This window comes from Muntiacus reevesi, chromosome 1 (assembly GCF_963930625.1).
Source record: "Muntiacus reevesi chromosome 1, mMunRee1.1, whole genome shotgun sequence".
Classification (NCBI taxonomy): Eukaryota; Metazoa; Chordata; class Mammalia; order Artiodactyla; family Cervidae; genus Muntiacus; species Muntiacus reevesi.
This window is the reverse complement of record NC_089249.1, coordinates 246,438,407-246,460,281: the sequence shown is the minus strand read 5'-3', so window position 1 is coordinate 246,460,281 and position 21,875 is coordinate 246,438,407. Positions and strand designations below refer to the sequence as shown.

Here is a 21,875-nt window from a genome sequence, read left to right as displayed (position 1 = left end):
GGAATGATTGACCTGGCACAAAACAGGAAAATCACAATTTCCATTGAAATCAACTGATATTTTACTGAATCTGGAGACCATTTACACCACAGTTTCCTGGGGGCAAGTTGATTCTCTGGATGGGTAAATAGGGCAGCCCTTCAATGTAGGGTCATGAGTAGACACTGAGGTCTAATAATCCAAGTCTTCATCCCAACTCTGCCAGCTTCCTGCCTAGAATTCAGCAAATTACTGAACTTCTATAAGCCTCAGTCCTTAATATGTAGAAAGTGCTTGATAAACATTGGTGCTACGATTGTTATTTTTACCAGGGGCTGTACCTGCCAGTTTTGGATTGAGATGACATCTCCTGCTTACATGACCTAGGTTTACCTGTGATGATTTTTTCTTTTAGGGCAAAGCATGAGGCATGCCGCATCTTAGTTTGCTGACCAGGGATTGAACCCGTGCCCCCTTGCATTAACCACTGAGCTACCAGGAAAGTCCCCATGATGATTTTTTTTTTCAGTTGCTGCCTCAGTATTCTCTAGGGCTTAGCCAGTCAGGGAATTTCTGATATCTACGCCTTCTAGTACTTAGCTTTAAAGAAAACCTTCTTCCTGCTATGTGTGCGTGAGATGAAAGATAGCGTGTAATAAAGATTAGATGTAGCTCTAGCCTTAAGGAGCCCAAGAGTCAGGTCTCATTTATAGAATTTCAGGATCTCTGGATTGCACAAAATCATAAGGATTATTTGGAACATTTACAGTCTCATGCTTACAACCTGTTTGTGGTATCCTTTACAAAACCCGAGAACTTCCAGTGATGGGGAAGGAAATTTCGAGAGTAAGCACATCTTTGTGTATATTATCATTTATACCCATTTACTTCCAAAATGAGTGGGAGACGTCTTTCAGTAAAGTCATATACAATTTGGTATATCCATGGCATGGGATACTGGTCAGCAATAAAAAAGAAGTGGCAGAATGATATAGACAGCAAGATGGATGAGACTCAGAACATGCTAAATGAAAGAAGACACACAGGACCATGTATTATATAATTCCACTTATGGACTATATCTAGAAAAGGCAAATCTGTGGAGATAGAAAGTAGATTAGTTATTACCCCAGTCTAGGGGTGAAAATGGGCAATGATAGTAAATGGACATAAGGTTTCTTGTTCGTATGATGAAAATACTCTAAGATTTGGTGGATTATGGTGATCACTTTACAACTTGGTACATTTACTAAAAATATTACCCTTAAAATGGGTGGGTTTATGATATATAAATTATACCTTAATAAAGTTGTTTTAAATATTCATATACAAGAGAACTTTTTAGACATATATAAAAATAAGGGCCATGAAAGGAATTGGGTGAGGTGATTGTACCAGACACATGAGCCAAGGGTACTTGTTACAGATGACAGTGAGGCTTAGCTCTTGACCAGCTTTGAAAGTTTTTTCCTATTTTGAAATGAAATGTGTCTGCCTGTCTGTTTTACCTGTTAACTGAGCCCCACTTTAGGCTCCTGTGTGATAGTGCTGGTCCTTTCTCCACTAAGAGCCCTGTGCATGTCTGAAAGCAACTCTGTGTCCCGTCTCAGTCTTCGTTTTTCTAAGCTAAGTCATCCCAGCTCGGCTACACAGGCAGAGCTGCTCTCAGGACGTTATGCCTCTCTCAGGCTGTCCCCCTTCTGAGAAATCTGAAGAGCAACACCTGTTCCCTCCTCCCCTAGAGGCAGGTAGAGAAGAGAAATCTGGAACCTGAGCTCTGAGCACTTGGACTAGGAAGGCGGTGCCGACAGATGACGCTGTGACTTTCCGTGTGTGTTTTCAGTTTTACCGATCCTTGAATATCCGGATTGCCCTCGTGGGCTTGGAAGTGTGGACTCATGGGAACATGTGTGAAGTTTCAGAGAACCCGTACTCTACCCTCTGGTCATTTCTGAGCTGGAGGCGCAAACTGCTCACCCGGAAGAACCATGACAACGCGCAGTTAATCACGTAAGTAGCCTTTTCCGTGTGTTACCCTTGCCCTTGGCTGCAAAGCCCCTGCCCCCAGGGCGTGTGCTCTGTCCTTTCTCCCCAGTGTTGACAGTTGGCTGTACTAAGCGATGCTGACTTTGCGTTCCAGTAACCAGATATTCCTCAGGCATGTGCTCTGTGCCCAGTATATTCAGGAAAATATTAAAAAGCCCGAGTCATAGCAATTCCAAGAAGTGTTTACAGCCCAAATTAGAAAATTAGTGCCTTAGACATATTGAGTTGAGTCTCTGAATCAACTGGGTGTGTATTTGGAAAGTGACTGACTGACTGTCACGGCTGCTTTGAAACAGACTCTCTAAGGCGCTCACCCTGATCTTCATGGCGTTTTGTTCTAGTGCAGGAGTTAATCTCCCCATGCAGGCCCAGGAGAGGGGCCTCCTCGGCTTGTCCTTCATGTCATTCCCAGGGTCTCAGGGCCAACTGCGAGGTGGTCAAGTGGCAGATGTTGCAGGAATAGTGTGTTTGAGAGGAAGGAGACATGGGGGGGTGGGGGTAGGAGATGGTGGCTGTGTTGGAGTTTGTTCAATTCCAGAGAGAAAAGGACAGAAACTGATGGGGTCATGGCAGCCCGTGACAGTCCCCCATGATGACAATCTGGTATTTATTAGTGCTGACTTCCAAAGGTATTCTGAGGAAGTTATAACAAAAAGCACATACATAATAAAACCATTTTTTCCCCTGTTCCCTAAATATCTCTGAAACAGCAATCATTTAAACCTTTGTTTATGCTTTAAAAGAGACTGAGGAAATAGCTCTACCAAAAACCTGAGTTCTTGCTTCATGATGACTCACTTACCTGGGAAGAGTCTTTGATTACCGAAGCTTTGGCCTGATCTTTGAAAATCTGGTGTCCTGCTTTGGGCAAGACCTTGAATCCAGTTTCCAGTATAACTTCCTCAGTGCCATGTCTGAGTTTATCAGACAACCAATAGGGCTTCCTAGAGATTTGCATGTATTTTTTTTTTTTTCAGATTATTTCTCTAAAGATAAATCTGCATTGAATTCAGCAAACATGTGTTAAGCACCCACTATGTGTCTGATTCTAAACTAAGTTCTCATGATCCCAAAATAAATACGATAATCTTGGCTCTCTAAGATATAATGGACTATATAAGAAGGCAAACACAGAGATATGAAAGCGTGATGTAATGAATTTCCATGTAGATCCTTTAAATAAATTTCATGGTTTGTGGCATGCACAAAAACACCAGTATTTTATTCATTCCTTTGCCCCTATGCTGGATGCAGGCAGCTGAGAAATGAGTGTATTAAACTAGGGGAATGTAGTTGGCTGTTGGCAGATTAGGGTCACAGTCGCAAAACAAAGGCAGAAACAGCTCATCCTCGCACCCAGCTGCACTCTGTCCCGATGGGACACATCTGTTTCCTTGGCCCCAGAGTGATTCAGGAGTGAAACATCAACGCCCACAGCTGCTGCCCTGACTGCCCCCCCCCGTCCCCCTCCCCACCCCCCCACCATACACATACCACAGAGCCAGGGATATGGCGGGGGACCTTGGCAGCTGGCGGAAGTGGGCATGATTCACTTCAGCAGCAGAACCTGTGCCACCCTTCCGTCATCTCTACACTCTGACCTTTTCCTCTGTAGCAGGAATGGGATGCAGCTTTGCAAGCCCTGCCCATTTCCTTCCAGGGGATGGGATTATGGCCATACTGTGGGAAGAAGTGACCTTTTGCTTTCTTTTCTGTTTGTCTAGAGCAGTGAGTAGGTGAGAGGAATTGAGAGGTGTGGTGACCTGGGAATTGTCGCATTGACTTAGAGTAGCAGGACCTCTCCCCTTGGGAATGATCTGAGAATGTCAGCAGGGCCAAGGAAGGCCATGATGGCTTCTGGGCACATGGGAGCAGCCCCCTCAGCCCCTACCCTAGTCACCTTCCCTCCTTCCTTCCCGCAGGGGCATGTCCTTTCATGGCACCACCATCGGCCTGGCCCCCCTCATGGCCATGTGCTCCGTGTACCAGTCTGGAGGAGTCAACATGGTGAGTCAAGCCATTATTAATGCTGCAGAAAGCGGAAAACTGCCTTACATAATAGGAGGTCATCTTCTCAAAATAATTGTGTGTGAAGTATTACAGGAAAAATGGTTGGACATAAGAGAAGTTTTTTTTTTAATGAAGGTATTAAGTTCTAAGAGATGGAGGTACTAAGGGATGGATTTTCATTTATCGTCATTTATCCCCAATTCTCAAACTCAGGAAAACCCTGAAGCAATTGCATGAATCATACATCACTATATCTCTTATATGGTCCAGACCAGGGCTGATAAATTTTAAGATACAGAGATTAAAAATGCTTTTATTTCAAATCTCGGGTTGTTCTGTATATCTTTATGGAGCAAGAACCTGTCTCAAAGTCACAGTTAGGAAATTATTGCCTTCTTTTGAAGTTCTCTCTGAATTTTTGAGAATGTTTGGGCTATTTATTTCTGACCGGTGAAGTGGACAGCAAGGAGGCTGCTGTGCGTTTATTTTGCCACCCTCTCTGTCCACCTGTGCTTACTGACGGATGCTGCAGGGTACTCAAGATCATGGGCTTTAGTCCCTGAGCCTGTATGCCCAGCAATTGTATTATCAGTGGAGAGCTTGGCTGAGGAAAAGGCAGGGCTGCAGAGGGGAGCTGTCTTTGACCTGAACGCTCTCCCTGAGCAGGACCACTCTGAGAATGCCATCGGCGTGGCCGCCACCATGGCCCACGAGATGGGTCACAACTTCGGCATGAGCCACGATTCCGCGGATTGCTGCTCAGCCAGCGCAGCTGACGGTGGGTGCATCATGGCGGCTGCCACCGGGTGAGTCAAGTGGGAAGCTGAGGATGGGGAGGAGGGCAGAGTGCGAGAGGCCAGTGCAGCCCAAGTGTTACTCCTGGCTCAGGGAGCCTCTGTTATACTTCTGACACGGGTCTTGAAGAGAGAAGGGGAAGAAGACCAAGAAAACAAACAGTGGAAGCAGCACAGGTTTCTAGCAAAAACTTTGGTGTGGTAGAACCTGTTGTTATTGTTTAGTCCAACTCTTTGTAACCCTATGGACTGCAGTCCACCAGTCTTCTCTGTCCCTGGGATTTCCCAGGCAAGAATTCTGGAGTGGGTTGCCATTTCCTTCTCCAGGGGGGTCTTCTCAACCTTGGGATGGAACCTGCATCTCCTGCATTGGCAGGCAGATCCTTTACCACTAAGCCACCAGGGAAGCTGATGAAACCTCAGATTCACTGAATTTCTGCCTCTGGGGTCTTCAGCTGTAAAATTGGTCTGACCACATGTGTCTTTTCCACTTCACAAATTTCTGCTGGGAACCCATTTATAACAGCCACAACCCTTCATCCCTTCATGTGAAGGAAGTGTGATCAGGGCTGTCATGCCTAGGCCTGACTGGAAGTGCTGATGTCGCCTCCAGAATAAGGAGAAGGAAGGCTAGCAGCCTCACACCCCACGGTGACTCCTCAGGGGTTTTGCAGGCTGCGTTTACCACAAGGAACAGGGACAAGGAACCTCCATCTCACTGTAGTCCTGAGGGGTCTTTAAACCAGAGCCTTTGAAAGAGAACTCTGAATTTGCTTCAGAGGACTTAGCCAGTGTCTGGACTCACACAGCAGAGAGCACCGGGTTCTTCAGGGACCCAAGTCACTCTTCAGAAGGCGTCATGGTGGGAGCTTGTGTTCCTCCTACGGCAAGCCATTAGGGCCTGCTCATGCTCCTCAGGGAGTGCTGTTGCTGTGTCTCTGAGAGGAGATGCAGCTTGTTTGGTGTTCCAGTGTCTTCTCCTCACTTCGTGGAAAAAGTGTCACACAAAGGATGGTATTGATATGCAGGAGACAGCTCCATGGTTCGTGCTCAGATCCCTGTTGTTTGAACAGGGTTTGAGCTTGCTGTTAAGTCCACCTCTTTCTCTCTCAATCTAAAAATCTTATTTGTAGACAGGTGGTTGAAAGAGTTATGTTAATTACTACAATTTGTTTTAAACTGTTCAGTCATTTTAGTAATTTAACAATTTTTAGTGACAAGCTTTTTGTGACTTTCCTGACAACTGAAAGAAACCCTCCAGTGTCTAACCTTTACTTGGTTTAGGTAATTGGGATCAGGATAATTCTTCCTCTGTACACCCAGATCATGGCACCCACCTGTCACCAAGGAGTGCATGACTTCTGATTCTTTTCCCCAATAGCGGGATGCAGGGCCTTTCACATTCTTGCAATACAGACCATGTGTTTGTGAGTTGGGCGGTTGAGTTTGGAGTGCTGCCTGCATCGTTAGAGCAGAGATCAGATCACTGGCCCAACAAAGAAATTAAACCCATAAACTTGGCCTTTTTTGGCCTGGCCTTCTGTTCTAAGAAAATCTCCATCTAATATCAGCTTCAGGAAAAGTTTGGGTTGGCTGGATTTTTATTCTGCTCTAAGGCTCAAGAGACCTATTGTAACATACTAGTTATCCTTTATTTATTGCAACTCCTTCATGGAAAGGGCTGAAATTGTTGCTTCAGATTCTCAAATAAATCCTCCATGGAGAGAAAGGGGGAAAAAAACATTATGGGGTGGTTAATATTTCTTAGTTCATAGAAAGTTAATGTACAGGTGGTGTTCTCAAGGGGCAGAATGTTTGTGCATGGGCCTGTGGAGGGTCTGAATGTAGCTGGAATCAGCTTCATGGGCAGCAGGATTGATGAAATTCTGGCAGCTTGATGCTTAGACCCCTAGCTGATTCCACCCTGGCTCTCCTCCCAGGCACCCCTTTCCCAGAGTGTTCAACAGATGCAACAGGAGGGAACTGGACAGGTATCTGCAGTCAGGCGGGGGGATGTGTCTCTCCAACATGCCAGACACCAGGACGCTGTATGGAGGCCGGAGATGCGGAAATGGGTACCTGGAAGATGGGGAAGAGTGTGACTGTGGGGAGGAGGAGGTAAGGTGTCGTGCCGTGTTAGTGGGAGGGGAAGAATTTACATTGGCTTCAAATCTCAAGGTTAAAGAGCATGCATTTGAAAATTAGTCATAGGCATTTCCTACATACACGTGGCAGTCAAAGACCCCATCACAAATAACATGTGGGGAGTAAGCCTTAAATATGAGCCATTTATGTAGACTCTCCCAGTTTGAGGTTGACAGTATCTGTGTCTAAAATGCAGGGGAGTTCTCCTTGTGGGCATCTGGTCTACCCAGAAACCACAGTCTTGGCCAGTGGAGCTACAGATGGCTTCCTTGGCTGTCCATAGCCAGATACGTGAACTTGAAGCTGGGTATTATAAGGATACTTAAAATAACAAGCTCATGCTCTTTGACCTGTAGAAGAAATGATTGAAAGGGGATATAGGAAGTCCTGTCAAGTCTGAAAGGGGCTTCTAGGAGGAAGAAGGAGCAGAACTGGTGGTGTACAAGCCCTTTCCTTCCTTCTGATCTTCAGGATGAATACTAGTGGGCATATCATAGCTCTGTCACTTCTAACAGATGCTAGCAGTTCTGCAAAAGCAGAACTGGATAGTTTCATATCTATTTTATGAAGCATGAAAATATGAACGCTAACGTATAGAACAGTTTGTGGGAGAATGTGTCAGTAGTCTATGCATTCAGAATAAACTATGGGGATGAGATTGAGGGTCTGTCTATGTGGGAAAAACTATTTGCTTTTTTAATCTTCTCTATGGTTTGACTTTTTGAAAATGCCAGCATATAACTTTAATAAAACAAGAACCATTTAAAGGCTTCCCACCTGCACCAGCATGCGTTCAGATTAGCCCAGACCCTTCAGAAAGGAGAGAGTTGTATTATCATGGAGGGTCCAGTGAGGTTGAGGGGCAGCCTATGAGTGATCTTGGCCAGTGGCTTATATTCAGAACAGTTTCTCCTTCAACAGATGAGTATGTGATACTAGGTCATGTGCACGGGATAGGAAAATAAATAGGTAGAAAAAAGTAGACATGGTCCCTGTCCTTTAGGAGTATATAGTCCAAAGCCAGAAGCATATATTGACCAAACAGCTGCAAAAATATAAATATAACTGTTGTAAATACTAGGAGAACCAATAGCATGATGCTAGGAGTGTATGTAATGTGAGGGGAGCTGCCCTACTCAGGCAGGGGTGTGACTCTGACCCTACACTCAAAGGCTGAGGTAGGAGTTAGCGAGGGGCACAAGGAGGGAAGTCACACTTTAGCTAGTGGGAGAACTGTGCCTTGGGGTGGGAAGACACCTGGTGCGCTAGAAGGGAAGGAAAACAGGTCTGCCTGGATTCCAGGAAGACACGGTCTCTGGATGTTGGATTGGGGATGAGAAAAACAAATCATGACATTTCCTTATAATGTAGTACTATGCGAAAAATCACATTTTAAAAGAATCCATGATTACAAGGAGAAGTGGGTGTAGCATATTAAGTTTAAAAGCAATATGGATACTGTGATTTTGTAAAATAACTATATGTTTATAAATGTGTCAAAATGCAGTTGTGTCTAAGTTGTGTGTTACTGATGATTCCACTTATGTATATTCTCTACAATATATACATACTATTTTAATGATAAAGCTATAAAGTGATGTTTTGGGTAGAGATTTTCCAGGGAGCTGGAGTTCCAGGGACACAGGAGGTAGGATGGGGGTAAAGACCCCTCATCCTGCCTTGTTTCCCATCTCCCTGCCCTGCTGCCTCGGAGCCTCACACCCCCTCTCGCTGCCTCCCCAGGAATGCGATAACCCTTGCTGCAATGCTGCTAACTGCACCCTGAGAGAGGGGGCTGAGTGTGCGCACGGCTCCTGCTGTCACCGCTGTAAGGTAAGGGGCCCTCCCCGCCCGGAGTTCTGACCTGACAGTCCGAGGCTCTGCAGGGGCTGATGGTCAGGATTCAGCCTCAGTCCTGGGGAAGTGGTGGTGTCAAAGTTTCAGAAACATGGAGCCAGAAAGAGCCTTTGAACAAAGTTTGCCTTTTTCTATATTTGTCCTCACTGAGTTCAGATCATCCCAGAAGGCTGTGTGGGCCTCCTGGAAAGTGGGAAATTTTTTTAAAAAATGTCCGGAGAGAGTAGGCTTGATTTTATTTGGTGTTCATAATATTCCTCATCACAGTGTTGATTAACATTAATAGATTGCTTGTTAGGTGCCAGGCACAGTGCAGAGAATTTTATATGTGTCATCTCGTTCAGTCCTTATAGAACCCCATGGGGTGTACGTTAATATCCTCAACTTAAGATGTAGAGACCGAGGCTCAGAGGGTATAAGTGACTTCTCCAGGGTTAAACAGTGAGGAAGGGCTGAACCAAGTTTCTCTGACTCTGGAGCCCACGTTCTTAGTATTGATTGGAAGATCACACCATTTTTACCACTAATGTTATTCTAGGTCTACAATCTCTTATCTACAATTCTGAAATTCAGGGAGTTCTAAAAACTGAAAAAAAAAAATTTTTTTTAACTCATTTGGTGGCAAAATTGGACCTGAATTGACGTAAATCTAATTATCGTCTTTTTAAAAAAATCACACTTAAAGCCAATAGTATATTTCATTGCAGAAACATTAGTGTGTTTGATTATAAGGTATAATCCTAGGCCTTGATTCTGGGTTATGTAATATACAAATGTCATGTGTATGTATATATAGAGAGATATACACATTTACATATGTATGTACATCTGTGTAATGTCTGCTTTCTCAAATCTGTGAAGTCTGGTGCCCATCTGGTCCCAGGGTTTTAGATCGGATCATGGACTGTGCTTCCACCCACCACATGCTCAGGGCTCCTCATGTTCCCCATACTGTTCAAGTGCTTTATTAGAACATTCTTTCTAGCATGACTTTCTAGCAATAACCACGAGAGGGTTATTATCCTCATGCACTCATGAGAAAGTGCATGAACAGAGGTCTGCTGGCTAAGGAGCTGGGATTTGAACCCAGGCAGACTGGCTCCAGGGTTGGTGGGTCCTTTTCCCCTCCATCCTGCTCTCGGGTGGGGAGATGCATCGAAGGCTACCCTTGCTCCGAGACTGTCAGCAAGCTGCCCAGCTGGCCTGCTCCCACCTTCTCTCCTTGGATGCCTCGTGGGTGGTGTGGAGTCACCCAGCAGTGTGGTGGGTGCTGTTGTCAGACATAGGTCTCTTTGCTGTTCAGGGGAACTCCCACGCCATCTGTTTGACTTTAAGACAGACCCGGCATCCCTCAGAGAGGCTGTACTGTGTTAGGTCCTCGGGTCTCAGGCTGAGGTCCGAGAATGAACGTGGAAAGCACTCATCTCCAGGTCCCAGGATTTCAGCTTGGATCTTGGAAAGGGTTTCCCTGCAGACAATTGTGTGGGAAAAGATAAGCCCTGGAGTCTGAGATCTTCATTTCCAGCCCTGTGTGTGATTTGGGGCAACCTATTAGCCATCCAAGCCTGAGTTCTTTATCTGTAAGATGGGAAGAGTACTAATAACACTGACCCCCACCGCCCCCCACCCAGGGAGGCTGGAAGACTCGAACAGAAACTCACTCTACCAGTTGCCCAAGGTGTGCTGTTTGATCAGGTCATTTCATCTGCAGAATGGGGCAGATAGCAGCATCTAGCTCATGGGCATTGTGAGGATCTCATGAGATGAACATGTGTAACATACTTAGCCTGGAGCTTGACTCAGTAATGTGTATTATTGCCAGAGTGCTTGTGAATTCAAAGATGCATGAATGCTAGTTTATGTGTGTGTGTGTGTGTGTATCTGTACATATATACTAGTGGGTTTTGCTCTTCTGTCACTTACTAACCATGAGATTTTGGAGACATGCCTCAGATTTCATCATCTGTAAAACAGGGATAATTACGTTACATAGGACTGTCATGAAGACTAAATGAAGTATTATTTGTACTGGGCATTTAAGTAGGAGCTCCATAAAGTAGCTGTTATTACTAAAACTCTTAGTGAACTGTAAATAGTTACATAAATATTATTTCTTACCTGATTCTTAAGACTCTATGTAGAGTTAACATTTGTAAAACCACCTTGAAACTAAGTGTTAGATGTTCTGTGTTAGATGATTTATGGTGGTTGAAGCTAGTGAGGTCATGTAAAAAGTGCTCTGAAATAATGGTAATGGGCAATTCTGTTCCATGGGAGTGATGCTCATGAGCCCTTGCTGGGAGGATTGAGGATAGATAGGTGGGAGATTGACTTTATCCCCCCTTCTTGTTCCTTGGCTCAGCTGTTGGCCCCGGGCACGCTGTGCCGTGAGCAGGCACGGCAGTGCGACCTCCCGGAGTTCTGCACGGGCAAGTCCCCCCAGTGCCCCACCAACTTCTACCAGATGGACGGCACCCCTTGCGAGGACGGCCAGGCCTACTGCTACAATGGCATGTGCCTCACTTACCAGGAGCAGTGCCAGCAGCTATGGGGCCCTGGTAAGGCTCTCCCCAGGGAGCGGACGACCCTCCTTCCACCCCACTGCTTCCTTGCCAGCCTCCCTCTTCAGACACTCTGGATTGCTTAGAATCAGGCTCTAAAAGAGCATCTCCAGATATTACCTTTTTTTAATCCCCTTGCCTCAAGGTAGACTTTCAGCAGGAGGCAGTAGACAGTGTTCTTCCTAGTTCCTTGATGCTTTAAATTCTCACAGTGAGTGAATGGATAAGAATAATCCAACAAAACAGGTGGATGATGGAGCTGTGAGCAAAGTATCAACTATGAGATGGGATTTTTTTTTTTTATGTATCATATTAGCAAAGACTGAAGAATTAATATGATAAGTTGGAATGATAGTACTGTAACAAGAACAATAGTAATATAGTTGTGGAGAAAACCATTTTATACATGTGGGGAAACAGATGGGTACAACCCCAATGGAAAGCAGTTTGGAGATACCGGAATTTTAAGGGTACCTATCATTGGATCCATTCATACTACTGCTTAGGGATGTGTTCTACACATTCCTTGTATTTGGCCAAGTAGATTTACAAGGATATTTATTGCAGCATTGTTAGAGCAATAACAACCCATAAATCCTTCAATAAATCCTACCAGTTAAGGTAATTCTGGTGCACCCATAGATTGGGATTCCATAAGCTGAATAAAAGGGCGCAGCTCTGTATGTACTAAGTAAAAAAAAAAAAATCATGTGAATAGACTATGCTGCCACTCTTTATTAGATAGATTATCTATAGAAGATACACAAGAATTGTATCTAGACGGTAGAGATAAAGTTATTTTTAGAAAATACACTATTAATTGATTGCTTCTCCAGGTTTTAGGGATGTAGGAACTGAAATGACTAAGTAGAAAAAACTGAAAGACATATTTTATTCTTAAAAATCTTCTGCAGGTATTACCTTTATTTAAAAACAAGAGCAAAAACAAAAACACCTGAAAAAGACAGGGCTTCTTCATGAGAACGAAGGCTTAGCACACAAACCTCCCGTAGATATAAAACCTCAGTAAAGTGTAAAGAACTGATATAAAACCTTTTTTATGAGTAGGTCTTGAGAAGGTGGGGGTGGAATAACAGATAGGGGTAAAGAAAAGGCTGAATATTCCCTTCCACAAAACTTCCTTAACTTCCTGATTTTTGCCAATGGCTAGCTCTGTCCTTTGGGGGCTTCTGACTTCTACTAAAGTTGGCTAGTGTGCTGATGAATGTTTCTTGCCCACCCAGGGGCCTGGCCTGCTCCTGATCTCTGCTTCGAGAAGGTGAATGTGGCAGGGGACACCTTTGGAAACTGTGGGAAGGACATGAATGGGAAACACAAGAAGTGCAACATGAGGTGATGACCATAGGGCAGACCCCATAAGATGAGGATGACAAAGCAAGTCCTGCTCTTTCGTCACTCCCACCCACTCATCAGCTTGACCGGCCCTAGAGTGGGCCCTTAAGAAAATCTCTTCCAGGCCCTTTTGACAATGCACCATTCAGCCCTAAGGAAGTCAGAGGGAGGGTGTGGATACAGTGCTTCCTAGAAGGCTGGTCACATTTCCTTTTGGGACCTTCTTATACTAGGGCAGCCCATCAGCCCCCTTGGGTCATTTCCGCATGGCATTAATTACATCCTCATCTGAATGGCCTGTCATTCACCCAGTCATTCATTCATTTCAACCATCCATCCACCTACACACCCATCCACTATCTATTGTGGATTTACCATGTGCCAGATACTAGGCTGAGTATATGGAACTTAGCAGGATAGTATAATAAAGGAAATATGGTGGGGGCCACCCAACCCACCTTAGTGGACTGAGGTGGTTTCCCAGGGGAAGTTATGCTTAAGCTGTGCTCTAGAAAAAGTATCTATTTGAATAGGATGAGGGATGGTGCTGGTACTTGGGAGAGTGTCCCGGGCAGAGAAATGAGTAGAGAAAAACTGGTGAAACTGATAGCAACTTGATATAGTTAGAAGAACTGATAGCAACTTGATATAGTTAAAGTATAATGTTGGGGTGCAGTGGGGAGGGGGGTGGCTACTGAGAAATGAGCCTGGCTAGTTAAGCAGGGACCAGATCATGAGAAACCTTGAGTACATGGCTAGGGGAGTTTGGACTTTGGCTTAAGAGCAGTTTGGAAATTAGGCCCTTGTAGGGCAAGACTGGAGCAGGGAGATCAGTTTCCTGGTGTCTAGGTGAGAGAGGATGGTGGTGTGAACTTGGGTTGGTATATAGGACGGAGGAGGGAGGTCGGGGATGACACCAGGCTTCTTCTGGGTGCATGGGGTACAAAGAGCATAAGGGGTTAGGTTGCTCAGATCAGGCAGTTGTTCTTGCGGTAAAGAGGACTTCCCAAGGCCAGCCCTCTGGCTACATCTGCTTGGGAATAAGTATGTAGCATCCTATCCTTGGTCTAAGACCACACAGAGGAATTCCGGCTAATTCCTACAGCACACTCATTGCCTTTTGCCTCTCCCCCATACAAACGTGTTGTCCCAGTCGAGAAAGATCGAAGCTTTTGGCATCCCAGCTCTTCTCTGTCTCTGATTCCATCTCCTTCCCTCCTACTCTCTTGGGCTCAGAGATGCCAAGTGTGGGAAGATCCAGTGTCAGAGTTCCGAGGCCCGGCCCCTGGAGTCTAATGCAGTGCCCATCGACACCGTCATTGTGATAAACGGAAGGCAGATTCGATGTCGGGGCACCCACGTCTACCGAGGTCCTGAGGAGGAGGGTGACATGCTGGACCCTGGCCTGGTGATGACCGGGACCAAGTGTGGCCATAATCACGTAAGTTCCTTCCTCCAGCCTCACTCAGCCTCTGGGTTGCAGAGCGCAGTGATTGAAGTGGGAGTCTGGACAGAGGATGCCTGGGTTCAAATCCCAGCTTCTCCAACCTCTCTAGCCCTGTGGCTTGCATTCTTTATAGAGCATATTATTAAGAGCAAGACCCACCGCATAGAATTGTTGTATGGATTAAATGAGATAATCCCTGTAAACCATTTAGAAGGATTGGCTATTATATCTCTTTTGTCCTCATCATTAATTGTCACATGAATTATGAAATGGTCTAAACTAGGAGTCCGGAAAGCCTGGAGCGGCTATCTGAGAGTTAACTCTGAGAATAACGTTGTAAAACACGTCTGAAGCACTCGGTGTAGTACCTAGCACAAAGTAAACGGCTGTCACCATGGTCATTATCTTTAAGTATAATATTTAAATTAGCACATATTAATATACAATTAAGTAATTAACATATAACCAATATATAGTAATATGGAATGAAATAACACATATTTATTATATGGGCTTCCCAGGTGTGGCACAGTGGTAAATAATCTGCTTGCCAATGCCAGGAGATCAGGAGACTCTCGGGTTCAACCCATGGGTCAGGGAAACCCCCTGGAGAAGGAAATGGCAACCCAGTCCAGTATGCTTGCCTGGAGAATCCCAGGGACAGACGAGCCTGGTGGGCTACAGTCCATCGAGTTGTAAAGAGTCGGACACAACGTAGCAACTGAGCACGCACACGCGTTATATTATTATGTTTTCTTAAAATGTAATATTTGTTGTTTGCACCCTCATCGCGAGAGAAATAGCAGAACTTAGTTAATTGCCATCCTGTCCCTGGCTTTTGAGGTTGTTTTTTCCACTATAATAACCTGAAGCAGGCTGCCTTTTTGTGTCCCATATGTTCTGAATGCAAAACCTCAGTCTCTCAGTCGCCAACCAGTGTCCCTTCTTCTCATTACAGATTTGCTTTGAGGGGCAGTGCAGAAACACCTCGTTCTTTGAAATGGAAGGCTGTGCGAAGAAGTGCAATGGCCATGGGGTACATATGCTGGGGGTTCTGGGGCTCCTCTGCGATGATGTCCATGGGGGCAGGCACTGTGGGAGGCCAGAGCTCTCTAGGGTGCTGACACCTCTTCCCTGCCCTGCCCTTACTCCAGGTCTGCAACAACAACCAGAACTGCCACTGCTTCCGGGGCTGGGCCCCACCCTTCTGCAACACGCCAGGCCAAGGGGGCAGCATCGACAGCGGGCCCATGCCCCCCCAGAGTGAGTGGCCGGCCTGCGTGGCTTCTGCCCGCCTTAGTGAGGAGGGATGGGTGGCATAATGCAGATGAATTATTATTATAAGTCAGCACTGTCATCCTGATTTTTATAAATGAGAGAACAAGAGGGGCTGAGTGGGATGAGTGGCCCAGGCTCCAGCCTGGTGTGGGGCCCAGCTCAGTTGCTCTTCCTCTGTTTGTCTCCCTTCTGTTGAGGAGCCTGTTCCTGCTTACAGAGAGATTAAGACAGACCACAGGTTATTGAATAATCTATTCCCTCTGGGGGTCAGTGGTAGCAACTACCCCTTCTCAGCCACTTAAAATTAATCATGAACCTAGGTCACATTATAGTGACTTAGATGCCCTTTGATGGACAAAGCTTAAAATGAGGAGCTGGAAACTCAGAAATATATTTCAGGGATTCTAGCTCTTTGGTTTCAAAACTTAAAAAAAAAAAAATAGCAAAAAAAAAAATTTTTCTTTTTAGCAAAATCTTTCAAGGGAGAAACTTCAATATATAAAACAGTTAAAAGTAGTGTATCACTGGTCTATATATATTTTGTACATTTAGATTTATAATTTGTGAGAACATTGAGGCGAGTTTGGTGAAACCAAATGTGAAATTGTGGATTATGTGTGAGACTTCTAATCATAGATCAGTCTGTATGTCCCAGTGTTTTGTGGTTGCTTTGTGTCCAGGAAAATCATGATTTAGGCAGAAAACAAATGGTAAATAATAATAGGGCTGGAATAATAGAGCTCCTTACCTTATATGAAAAGGAATGCTTTTCAATTAAGCAGAAGTAGCCGGAGAAACTTTACTGTGAAGTCTCTGCCAAGCAAGTTGACCTGATTATTGAAGCTAGTAATGATATTAGTGACTTCCCAGTGGGACATTTTATGTGTTTTTTTGTTATAGTTTTTAAGTTAAAATAAGTAGTACAAGGTAAATGAAAATCAAGGATCTGAAGAGTATCTGGAACATATTATTTGAAGTCCACTACTGAAGCTCCAACTGCTTCTAAATCCGCCACTTGGGTTCTGTTTCTGGAAGGCGCTGGTCCTGTGGTAGCCGGAGTGTTTTCAGCCATCTTTGTGCTGGTGGCGCTGATAATGATGTACCGCTGCTGTAAACAGAACAACAAACTGGGCTACCTCAAGTCCTTAGCCCTCCCTTCCAAGCTGAGGCAACAGTTCAGGTATGACGGGGTGCTGTGAGGGATTTGAGGTCTACTTGGGGGTCACAGCTTTCTGAAAGCAGTGCCTGGTTTTAAAAAAAGAAGTTGGTGGTGGTGGGTGTCATTTACTTGGAAGGCAAATGCCCAGCGCATGTCACCCTCTCCCCTTCTGTTACACTCCATGACCACGGCAAACATTACTACCTGATTTATGTTGTAAGTAAGCTTGATTGAGCCTGGTCATCACTTCAGAAGCCTTCTCAGCAGAATGCCCCCAACCAATTCAAGCTGAAATATGAAATGAAACCTATCCTGTATCTAATGGATTTCCTCCCCATCTTAAAGCCCAGAAAGTGAGGCAACAGAGGAAAACTGACTAGCTCAAGTCAATCACAGAGGTGGCTAGACATAAACTCAAGACAAAGAGTAATTTTTTCCCTAAGTAATTCATTCCTGTGGGTATTGAAGATGTATAGTCTCCAAGTCCTCTGTTATAAATCATACTTTTTTCCAGACGAGATTTTTAAATCCCAGGTCCTCCTGGAATGATGCCTGAGGGAGATTGGTTGATGGCTGGTAACATCCTTGTCTTCTTGCGGGGAAAAGGTCTTAAAAGGATGAAGAAAAGATACTGAGACACGCTGTGCTGTGTATGAGGCCAACTATCTTTCCTTGGGAGTTTTCCACTGGCCACTGTCTCCATGCTGAGGGAGCTGGGCTTCAGGAGGGCCAATCCCACTTCTGCCAGGGCAGATTCAGGGAAGACTGAGCTGCTCGCTGGCCACACCTGGGTCAGAGCGAACTCAGGCAGTGACCTTCAATGAACAACCTGTGCTTCTCCTTCCTTGTTACTAGTTGTCCCTTCAGGGCATCTCAGAACAGTGGAACAGGCCACGCCAACCCGACATTCAAGTTGCAGACGCCCCAGGGCTGGCGAAAGGTAAGGGCTTTGCACCATGAACTTTGCTACTTTGACCTTCTCTCTTAGGACTCTGCTAGATTTTCCCTTAAGCACCTTTGTGGGCCCCTTGGGATTGGTAATAAATGACACTTTCTTGGCCTGAGAGATGGTCAGCTGTTTCTACCATCCACTCAAGACTTTAAAAGTTGCATCTGACCTCTGGAATCCAAGGTCTTTGTTTGTGCCAGTGGGACACCCAAGGCCACCTTCAAGCTTTTTAAGTGCATTAAGGGTTCCTGTGTCTCAGGCGTTCCTCGTCTTATGCATACAGGTGACCAACACCCCTGAAACCCTACGGAAGCCTTCCCAGCCTCCTCCCCGGCCCCCTCCAGACTACCTGCATATCGTGTCACCACCTGCGCCATCGCCTGCACACCTCAGCAAGGCTGCTAGAAACTCCCCAGGGCCCAGACCATCAGTAGAGAGGAAAGAGTCCTCCAGGGGCCCACCCCCAAGCCGGCCAGTGCCCCCCGCCCCTAAGTGCGTCTTCTCCCAGGTAAGTGGTTTCTCAGCAACCCTGCATCAGGAGCGCCGCTTGTCAAGCCATCAGCCACGAGGAATGAGGGATGATGGAGGCTGGGAAGAGAGAGCTTGCTGAGTCCTGGGCTGGCTGCCTTTTCTGCATTCTGGTCCATATTGGGCACACAGAGTGTGAGGTGATGAGAAATATACTGCAGAGGACTTCCTCCCTGGTTGGCCTCTTCTGTGATAAGCCAGCGCCCATCTTCCACCCCAAATATGCATGTTCAGTTAGTGTTTCAGTGCCCCATGGTCTTTTACTCTCTGCTAGGCCTTTGCAAATGCTGTTTCCTCTGCCACATACACTTTCTTCCCTTTGCATCAACATCTTGTGTTCATTCTTAGATTTCCTGTTAAATGCTGCTTCCTCCAAAAAGCCTTCTGTGACCCCCACGCCCAAGTTTGGTGTCCCTGTATGTCCCTCATCATAGTACTTATTCCACCAAATTGTGCCGATCAGTACCTTGTACTAGTCGGGAAGTCTTCCTGAGGGATGTAGGGTGATGCCTTGCTCATCTGGGGGCCAGGTCAAAGGGCCTGGGCTCTGGGAGGGGTGGGCAGGATCTGGGCTACCCCCCCATCACCGGTGTTCTTTAGAAGCAGAGCTATCCTGCCCAGCAGTCTGTTTACCCGCGTGTCTGTGCTCTGATGGCTCCACTGTACCTTCTGGCAGGAGTTCCTACAGCACAGACACAGATGTTGGGTGCTGGCCAGGCATGGTGCCTTCCGGAAGCACCTGTGTGTTTTACCCTCAGCTGGGGTAGGGGACTTGCCCATTTCCCTCCTGGGACTGTTGTTTCTTGGGCATGGTCCAGAGGACTCCAGGGGGCCCAGGCTGTCCCTGCCCCTAAGGACTGTGGTTGGCTCCAGGTCCTGGGGTCCCTGGCACATGGCAGTGTCATGGTTCAGCAGAGTCAGAAGCAACAGGTTTGGTTCTCTGATGATGCAAAGCTGCTGCAGTGCATGCTCCGTTGCTCAGTCATGTTCGACTCTGTGACCCTGTGGACTGTAATCTACCAGGCTCCTCCATCCTGGGAATTTCCCAGGCAAGAACTCTGGATCGGGTTGCCATTTCCTTCTCCAGGGGGATCTTCCCAACTCAGGGATCGAACCTGCATCTCCTGAATTTGGCAGGCAGATTCTTTGCTCCTGTGCCACCTGGGAAACCCTGCAAAGCTGCTGCTCTCTCATTTTTCTCATCTGGGGCAAGAGTGGGATAGAAAATTCCACACAGAAAGAGAAAAGAAAGACTGACAGGGAGAGAAGAAGCAATAAGAAAGAGAGAGGAGGAGAGAAGAGGACATGAAGAGTGTGTTAGGCTCCTTGGGCAACTGTAACAGACACCACAGACTGGGGGGTGGGAGGCGGTTGCCGAAACCACAGAGACTACTTATTTCCTGACAGTTCTGGAGGCTGGAAGTCCAGCAGGTTTGGTTTCTTCCGCGGCGACTCTCCTTGACTTGCAGGTGACTGCGTTCTCCTGTGTCCTCATGTGGTGCTTCCTTTGTGCGTGTACGCCCCGATGTCTCCGTGTGTCCACATTTCCTCTTATAATAAGGGCGGCAATCAGATTGGATTAGGGCCCACTCTAATGGCCTCATTTCAACATAATCACCTCTTTAAAGGCCATGTTCCAAATACACTCTCATTCTGAGACACTGGGGTTAGAGTGACCACATGTGAGTTTTGAAGGGCACAGAAGGAGAGAGAAGGATAGAGAAAGGTAATAAGAGGGGAGAAAGCAACCACGCGCAGACGAGGGTATGAGGGGAGACCAGAGGACCCCGAAATACACACCCGAAGCATGGCTTCAGGCCCAAACAGGGATTTCTCAACAGTGCTGAGGGCGGGCTACAGGGATTCAGTCTGGGCAGACGCCCTTCCTGGGAACCGTCCCAGGACTGAGTCTCTGCTGCCCTCGATTTCTCTTTGCGGGGGCTGTCTCCCAGGGCTGAAGGGGCCAGGCCACGGGGTGGTTTGTAAGTAGGGTAGCCAGGACTTGCACCTAGGGCTGACTCCAAACCCTTCACCACGTTGAGTGTCAGGTCCTGGTTGGGCTCTGGGGAGGTCCACTCTCTCAGGTCTCAGCTCCACCACCTCCTAGCCTGGTGACATGGACCCCTCTTGAGAGGTGGTAGGCCAAGCTTTGTTAACCTCTTCTGCTCTCTCTGCACATGTGTGTGAACTTCTACTTTGTACCTGGCAGTGGTGAGCAAAGCAGAAGCCATTTCTGCCTCCTGGAGCTCACAGCCTGCTGGGGAAGACACTGGTATGTGTGTAGTTACAGTAGTGGTAAGTGCTGTGAAGGAGAGGTTCAGCTTGCTTACAAAGAGAGTTATTGGGGACTTGATCTAGTCTGGAAAATCTGGGAAAGCTTCCCTGAGGAGGTGACATTAGAGTGAGCAGGAGTTCACAGGCTGTGAAGGGCAGGAGAGGTTAAGACCAGGGACCTGCTGGTGGGGAAGCTTTGTGATGAAGAGAGCCCACAGAGGGAAGGAGTTTCAGAGCCCCTTTGCCTGGGGCCCAAGGAGCTATGATAAAAAGCTGGAGAGCCAGGACAGGCCAGACTGTGCAATGGGCCTGGATTACAAATCAGATTTGCATTCAGTGGGAACAGGGCAGGGGTGGGATGTGGGTGATGTGATCAGATTTGCTTTGGGATCTCACTTTGGGCTACATTTAGGGAAGAGGGAGGCACAGTGCCTAAGAGAGGGCCCAGAGATGGTTCTGGGGCTATTAATCTTCCCTTTTTTTTTTAAACCTGGGTGAGGATTACGTTAGTGTGTTCACTCTGATAATTCATTTGGTTGTATATTTATGACTCATGTTTTTTATGTATATTACACTTTAATTAAAAAGTCATTTTAAAAAATGAAAGGCCCACTATGGTGGCAATTGATCAGAGGGGGATGAGGCTGAGTGCACAGACATTATCAGTTACAAGATTTAAACTGTGTCCAGGGGAGAGGCGATGGTAGCATTGACAGGGTGAAGCCCATGAGGGGTGTATATAAAAGAAAATAGACAGGACTTGGGGAACAGTTACTGCTGAGGGTTGGGAGGGGATGATCCCCACGTGCACAGCTGCCTGATGTCTGGTTTGGTTTGTGCAGCTTGACTGACAGGTGCCACTGCTGAGAATGGGAGCACTGGGCCAGAGCAGTTCAGGGACTGTTTCCACCCCAGAAAAACATCCGCAGGTGAGGCCTCCGGTACGTGGCCAGTGGCACGACCCTGCTTGGGGAGGCCCGGTGTTGCCATGCTGACGAGGTTCCTGCCCAGATCACCTCTGTTAGTGGACACGGACACACACACACAGACACACACACACAGACACACACACACACACACCCGGTGTTGCCATGCTGACGAGGTTCCTGCCCAGATCACCTCTGTTAGTGGACACGGACACACACACACACAGACACACACACACCCGGTGTTGCCATGCTGACGAGGTTCCTGCCCAGATCACCTCTGTTAGTGGACACGGACACACCCCCACACACATACACACCCACACACACACATATACACACACACACACACACACACCCGGTGTTGCCATGCTGACGAGGTTCCTGCCCAGATCACCTCTGTTAGTGGACACGGACACACCCCCACACACATACACACCCACACACACACATATACACACACACACACACACACACACCCGGTGTTGCCATGCTGACGAGGTTCCTGCCCAGATCACCTCTGTTAGTGGACACAGACACACACACACACAGACACACACACAGACACA

The 21,875-nt window shown here is 46.6% G+C and overlaps 1 protein-coding gene across 2 annotated transcripts in view; it reads left to right on the top strand.

The window, feature by feature from the left end:
- Window positions 1–21,875, top strand: part of ADAM19 (ADAM metallopeptidase domain 19) — a 90,219-nt gene that overhangs the window by 60,576 nt on the left and 7,768 nt on the right. For both annotated transcript variants that reach the window (XM_065918997.1, XM_065918998.1), the window contains 13 exons: window positions 1,823–1,989; window positions 3,948–4,032; window positions 4,702–4,841; window positions 6,770–6,947; window positions 8,718–8,807; window positions 11,194–11,389; window positions 12,637–12,745; window positions 13,982–14,186; window positions 15,151–15,228; window positions 15,347–15,455; window positions 16,506–16,650; window positions 17,485–17,569; window positions 17,862–18,086. In XM_065918997.1, the coding sequence (XP_065775069.1) occupies window positions 1,823–1,989; window positions 3,948–4,032; window positions 4,702–4,841; window positions 6,770–6,947; window positions 8,718–8,807; window positions 11,194–11,389; window positions 12,637–12,745; window positions 13,982–14,186; window positions 15,151–15,228; window positions 15,347–15,455; window positions 16,506–16,650; window positions 17,485–17,569; window positions 17,862–18,086 (1,812 nt within the window). The remainder of the gene's footprint in view (window positions 1–1,822; window positions 1,990–3,947; window positions 4,033–4,701; window positions 4,842–6,769; window positions 6,948–8,717; window positions 8,808–11,193; window positions 11,390–12,636; window positions 12,746–13,981; window positions 14,187–15,150; window positions 15,229–15,346; window positions 15,456–16,505; window positions 16,651–17,484; window positions 17,570–17,861; window positions 18,087–21,875) is intronic.